The following is a 7,318-nucleotide window of genomic DNA, read 5'->3' on the forward strand; positions in this document are numbered from 1 at the left end:
GAGTATCTGGTGTACCTAGCCAAGAAACCGGTTGAAAATAGATATTTTATTATCTCAGGGAAACTCACTGGCTTTCAACAGCAAGGACATGAGTCAGTTATATCTCTAAAAATACAAATACAGATCTCTGGAGATGAAAACATTTATTTCAATTGAATTTTGTTTCATTAAAAAACTCTACAATGACATTAAAAAAGAAATAAAATAGAAACATATTTAACTGCCTTTAAAGAGCAAATAAACACATATACATTTCAAATATTTCCACTGTTTTAACAAACCTCAATATTATCCTTGTTGTCATGTCAGTCTCCTGAAATAAGAACCATGACTATTACACAATTTACTGGACTAAACATTAACCATATTATTTCTAAATACAAACTGCACTCAATGTATTTTGGTAGGTTGCTGCGTATGTGGTTTTCAAGGCTTAATTCTATGAGACATCTGTTTCTCTCTGTTAAAGAATCCAAAAACCGGCTATCAGAAGGCATATACATGTATATGTGTGTGTGTGTGTGTGTGTATGTGTGTGTATATATATATATATATATATATATATATATATATATATATAAACATATTCCATTTGAGGGCAGTTATGCCTTATTTTGAGAGTACATGTAAAACCAGGACAGTAAAACCTTTAGTAACTTGAACACACCATATCACAGCCACCACCATCGAGAAAAGCTAAGGACCCATACATAGTTCAAACAAAGTACGGCAGGCCCTAGGAAGTATTGTGGTTTGTTGATCTACTGATCAGAAAGAGCTAAACAAAGTACAATTAGTGGTCAGAAGTAAACTAACCTAGGCAGGCTCATGAAAGTGAACCTTCTAGATGCATCCTGAGAACATACTGCATAAATACAGTCAATGTACGCAACGTCTTTCTGTTTTTCTCACCAAGTCAGGAGAGCCCATGCATGTGATTTAGAAAGGATTTCAATGACGGGCAAAGCAAAAGCCTTATGTCAGCAGAGGGTCAACCGTCAATTGACGGTCAATTACAGTTAGCAACACGGCCTTTTTGAAAATATCACCAAGCTGAGTCTAAAACTGCAACAGATATCATGTAGGAGCCACAAAATCTAGAAGACGATCAATGATAACATGTATCCATCATTATCAAATCCCCTAGAAGGGCTCCTATTTTCTGAAAGCACTTTCTCTTCCATCTCTTTTAGAAAATATAATTAAATACTGACCTTCTGTATTTTAACCATCTATCTTTTTTTTGGGGGGGGGGGCTCTCCTACTATAATGCCACTTAAAGTGTATTTTTTGTCTTTCCTATTAGTTTTTTTCTGTACTAGTTTAGCCAGAGGTTTGGGGCAGGGAATAGTGGATCCTACTTATGTTAAAGAAAGTGGTAAGGCAAAAATGATAACTTCCACAGTCTTCAAGTAAATAGAATCCCTGATATAACTGCAAAGTAATATGTAATTTGGGGGCAGTAAAAAACATCTATGACAACTTTGTCTTATACCTTAGAAAATGTGCTTTGGCTCTGGAGTCTCTTTAAGGCACAAAACCTGGTAAACAGCTTTTATTGGTGGCCTGTACCTTTGATTTAGATAAGACAAAAAATACTATAACGTATAAATAACAATAATAAATCATTTTGTTAGAGCTTGAAATCATTGGGTGAAGTGGAGGGAAAAAATCCAAATAGACTAACAACTTGTATGTAAATATTTGTTGCTGGTGTAAAAAAAAAAAAGTAAAATGTAGTTTACACAGTGCAAAGACTATTGGAAAAATGTCTTTGGAATAGACTTGACCTCATGGTAGAATCACAGTGCTGTCTCAAAAACTGTTAAGGCTGAGGGCTGTCCATTGGAAGCGTTCATAACCACATGCCCATTGTGAGTAATTTCTGGATAATTCCTTTTGAAGTATACCTGAAAAAAAAAAGACAGGTATAAAAACATGTTTAAAAGTTTTAAAGTCCTCCTCCCTAAAGCAGCGCATTTCTTTTTCTAAAAATTAATTTATTTAATTAATTTATTTTTGGCTGCATTGGGTCTTCGTTGCTGCGTGCAGGCTTTCTCTAGTTGTGGCGAGCGGGGGCTACTCTTTGTTGCGGTGCGCGGGCTTCTCACTGCGGTGGCTTCTCTTGTTGTGGAGCACGGCCTTCAGTAGTTGTGGCCTTGGGCTCAGTAGTTGTGGTGCACGGGTTTAGCTGCTCCGCAGCATGTGGGATCTTCCTGGACCAGGGCTCGAACCCCTGTCCCCTGGATTGCCAGGCGGATTCTTAACCACTGCGCCGCTGGGGAAGCCCCAAGCAGTGCACTTCTACGTCCACTTTTCATGTGAAGCAATCCTATCACTAGTGGAGGAACAATTGAAAAAACCAGGGACGTATTTATTCTGTGGAGGAAGTAGCCCCATTAAAACCCTCAGTGGGGCTGGGCCTAATGCCAAACAACCTGTAGATCCACTCGAGTTCTGATCATTCTGATTCACAGATATGCTTTATCACTACATTAAACTGATAAGCGAAATCATTTTACTGACTCAAAGCCTGGCGATAAATTAAAAACAGGGTGACAAAGAGGCTGGGAAATCTAGCGTCTGCATGAGGGTTTCTCATTTTCACACACAAAATGAGCACAATAGATTTGGATGTTAATATCAGGTTGCAATCCCTATATTTTATAAACTCTGATGACAAGCATTGAAACGCTGGCGTATATGTATGAAATATCCTGGTGTTTAATTTGTGCGGCAAAGCAGTTATAGGGCCTATAGAAATGTGATCTGTGGATAGTGGGATGTAAGAATGAAAAGAGAATCAAAAGCTTTAACAATGACTCAACCAAGCAACTTCTCTAAAATGGAGGATGATACCAAATAATAGGACACGTCTTTGCCAAGCCTTTGAGTTCTTGAATTCTACCAATTTCTAGCTGAACTGGAAGAGATACAGGTTTTCTGATAAATGTATAATCAGAACACAATGGAAATGAAATGCTGTCAAGATTCTCTGTTCCACAATCATCAGTTTTTAGTAGCTGTATCGTATCTCAGTTCCTTGACAGACGCACAGAACAAAATGAAATAATGTCAAGACTTGTGAGCTCTTATCTCTAAATGTGTTTGGGTGAAAAAGGACTTCAAAAGTAATTTTTTTTTTCCTCCAAAGAAGAATGGGAAAAGTTTTGTTTGAGTCTTTAAAACAGAAAATGTACCATCTATCTGAGGCTTGCTCGTGTCATGTGCTGGGTTGCTTAGTCATACGAGTTCAGATCTATTTTACAAAACCTGACTCCAAGTACATTTGTGGGTGCTGTCAACAAAGCTATCATGAGAGACAGTGGACATCACATATGAAATGGAAAAGCTCTGAGACACCTACCTTCATATTATGTGTACTTTCTTTTTCTCCTATTGCTTGCATACTTGCTACCCCCAAAACAGCACTACATATGAAATGCTGTATATTAAAATGTCACTTAAAAGGAGAAAAATAAGAATTTCTCCAAGAATGCTTGGATCCCACTGGATGAAATTTGAGGCTATTTCCATTATAATGCAAGTATTTAAAAATAAAGCTTTTGGGGGGGCTAACTGCATTTCATCCCCCTCCCCAATTTTTTTTTAAATAGCCATATTTGTGTGGTTATGTATTTATATACTCTGTTAGTGAAAGTAAAAACAGCCGGAAGAACAGAAGGGAATTCATTTCATTTCCTACTGCTTGACAGCCACTCCTCCCCCATTGACCTGGTTCCTTTCTCCATGTAATTTTTTATTAAAAATTTTTTATTATTAGCAATTTTTAACCAAAATGGTCTTCATTTCATGGTCTGAAATACTTGGAACTGAATAATGAAAATGAGCTTCCTGTATATAAAATCCTTGATTTGACCTTTCTTTTCCTCATCTGTTGCCATGGTGTAGACCACACTCTGGCTGACAGCACAAGTGAGAGAAGGCATCTTTTTCACAGGGCGGGTTATGAAGGGAGTTGAGATGACTGAACGCTTGTTAGCAGAGTCCTTGTGGATGGGTTGAGCCTGGGATGGAGAGGCCCAAACTCACCTCTCTCTCCTGGGACCACTGCTGACCTTGGAAAAATCACTTAAGCGCTCTCTGCACCAGCTGCCTCATTTGTGAAACGAGACAATGACTTCCCTCACAGGAACTAATTGATGGCTACAAACTACAGGTTGAAAACACGCTGAGCTAAGTGTTGGGTGTGATTATGATGATGCTCAGAGACGTGGCCCCTTAAGTCCACAGAAAGCAGCAGCAACACCCAGCTTAAATGATGAAAACAAAACATCTAGGAGGCCCTTTTGTGAATCTTTTGATTTTTCTCTTTACAGAAGCGCAGGGTCGTGGTTACTACACATTTTATTCCGTACATATAGTAACCCGGGAGGCAGAAAGTAGTTAAAAGATTACTAACACTTGCTAACCTGTGACTTTGAGAAGTTCCTTAGGCCTGTCTGCCCCAGTTTCTCAATCTGAGGGATAATACTACCAGCTCAGAACGGTTTTAATGAGGATTAAAAGAGACAATGCCAAAAAAGTTCAAATTCTGGCCAAGCAGAACATAAGACCAGTGAGTGTTGGGTTTCAGCCTTTTCCTGTCCTTCTTTGGGTTTAGTTCATTATATAGTTCCTCCAACGTAGGATGAAACTAAGTTTAGTATTTAAACTCCAACTTGTAAACAAAGCCACCATCATGGAATGAGATCTTACTAAAAGCAACAGAGCAATAAACGCTCCCCTGCACGGATAAAGGCTAGCAATCAATGGTTCAATATATGTAGAATTATGGTTCAAGAATCTGTCTACTCATTCTCACTGAACTGCACGGCCCTAGTTCAATCCCAGTAACCCTCAAACTCCTCATCTTTAAAGCAGGTCTAACTTTGTGGACATACTGGCAGGTATATTATCAAAGTTAAAGAGTGCTGGAGAGTTAGAGACGACTTCTCGTTTTAACTTAACGGAATATTGGATTTTTTTCTCCCCTTATCCTGTCAGAAATCACTCTCAACAGCAAGGAGAGTGGAAGATTAAAAAGTAAGCCCAATATTTGATGAAATCAGGAATCATTTGAAATCACAACTGACAAAATATCTAGATGGACTGCTTTATGCAACTGGATCCAATGGGCTGTAGCAAGACAGAGAGAAAGTACCTAAAGAGAGCAGATCTCAGCAACCATGGGAGAGCACAGTTCTCCAACTAACTGGCAAATTCTAAGGTGTCCATGAGGAATCATACAGAATCACCATCTTTGCCTAAAGCATGTACACTGGTAAGGTCCTAGGACAAGAGAGATTCTGAAATGCAAGCAGCATTGTAACTGCCCATCTCTGTAGGCTAGGGAGGAGTACAGGCTAAATGAATATGTATTATCAATTTCTCTCTCTCTCTTTCACACACACACACACACACACATACACACACATACACACACACTCTCTCTCTCTCTCTCTCACTCACTCACTCACTGTCTTTCTCTGGATCATGGGGAATGCTTCTATGTTAAGCAGAGGGAATTCCCTTTAGTGTGAAATGATGCGCTAGCCACAACTATCTAGCAAATATATGGTCTTAAAAAAACGAAATTAAAAAGTGAGTAGTAGGAATAATAATAAATTAAAAAGTAATACAGAATTTGTAAAACACACAAACAAAAAATTAGGAAAAGTAACAGGATAAGCACATGATGGATGAAAGAAATAATCACTGAACAGATGAAAATTACGGAAAAAATAATATTACATATTTAAAGAAAATGTAGTAGAATAATCAACCCATGGAGGCAGAGATCTGAGAGTACAGGAAAACATGGCACAGCAACAAAAGATGAAACATGAATTAACAGATGCCAAAGTGAAAAGGAAGATAAAAATGAAAACATCAAAGAAATGACAGTTCTGAAGGCTGCACAAAGATTAGTCACTACTGAACAAACAATATGAGACAAGGAGAATAGAACTGAGAAAGCAAGTCTAATAATTATAAATTAATAAGAATTTTAAAAAGATTAAGGAGATAATAGCTTTATGAAACAAAGGACAATATATACATTATAGATATTTGTAAAGAGAATCCAATCAACTAAAACAAATTCAAAGGTATAATTCAAATAAACTCCCTAAAATAAAAGACTAGAAGCTAGTGACCAAGAGTCTGTGATGTTCTAGGAAAAACAAATGACTTGCAAAACAGAAAAAGAATCCTCTGAGTATCCAGGAAAGATCAAGTTATGTCCAACGTGGCCTTAGACTCCTACATGTGAATAAACAATGCTGGAAGACCTTATAGCAAAGATTACAACACAGTAAGTGAAAGGATGTGTGATCCAAGAATATTATAACCAGAAATATAAACTGGTGATGTAGCAGAAAAATATTTCATATAGGTGACCCTTGAGCAACGTAGGGGTTAGGGACCCTCCACACAGTCGAAAATCCAAGTATAACTTTACAGTTGCTCCTTCATATTCACAGTTTCACATCATGCATTCAACCAACTGCAGATCATGTAGTATTATAGTACATATTTACTGGAAAAAAAACATATAAGTGGACTCCTGCAATTCAAATCCCTGTTGTTCAAGGGTCAACTCTATAGACAGTAAGTCGGGGATTCTTAACTCCAATGACCCTCCTTTATGATGGTATAGAGATTTGTTTTCAACCTTTCATTTGTACTGCCACCCACAATAGTAAATACACTTAACTTTGAGTCTCAGTACAGATTCACAATCTGTATCTATATTTATCTATCCTGAAAGGAGTTTCATGAAATATTTACTATTACTATGAAAGATACATTGCTCCTTTTCTTCTATTCCATTCTTTTCTATTTCATTTCTTAAAGCATGCTGGTCATGACTGATTAAATGGATTTCTCAGCCCCACTAGTGAATCAAACCCTAAGCTGTAAAGACACAATACCAGAGGACAAATTTTAGCCAACTAAGAGATGGAAAAAGTATCATTTAATACAAGTAAGTAAAATAGTAAAGGTTTAAGGATTTTTAAAGATATGAAGATAAACAGTAGAAGAAAAACAATTAAAATCTGATGGGAGAATGGGGAGAGGGAAGATATGACATCATTGTTCATAATGGGGAGCCAAAAATAAGAAATCTAGTATTCTTAGAGGAAATGAAAGGAACATACATAAAACAATGAGCGAAGAAACACAAATTACAGGCTAAAAAAAAATTTTTTAAAAAGGAGCACTGGGCTTCCCTGGTGGCGCAGCGGTTGCGCGTCCGCCTGCTGATGCAGGGGAACCGGGTTCGCGCCCCGGTCCGCGAAGATCCCACATGCCG

General features: G+C 37.7%; 1 protein-coding gene across 1 annotated transcript in view; it reads right to left on the reverse strand.

Annotated features, from left to right (window-relative positions):
* Positions 1–207: 207 nt before the first annotated feature.
* The window catches only part of LOC102975085 (ATP-binding cassette sub-family C member 4), a 220,035-nt gene continuing 212,924 nt past the window's right edge, over positions 208–7,318 (reverse strand). The window contains exon 31 of the mRNA XM_024123245.3: positions 208–1,910. Coding sequence (XP_023979013.1) covers positions 1,803–1,910 — 108 coding nt within the window. The 3' untranslated portion in view covers positions 208–1,802. The remainder of the gene's footprint in view (positions 1,911–7,318) is intronic.

Source organism: Physeter macrocephalus, chromosome 13 (assembly GCF_002837175.3).
Source record: "Physeter macrocephalus isolate SW-GA chromosome 13, ASM283717v5, whole genome shotgun sequence".
NCBI lineage: Eukaryota > Metazoa > Chordata > Mammalia > Artiodactyla > Physeteridae > Physeter > Physeter macrocephalus.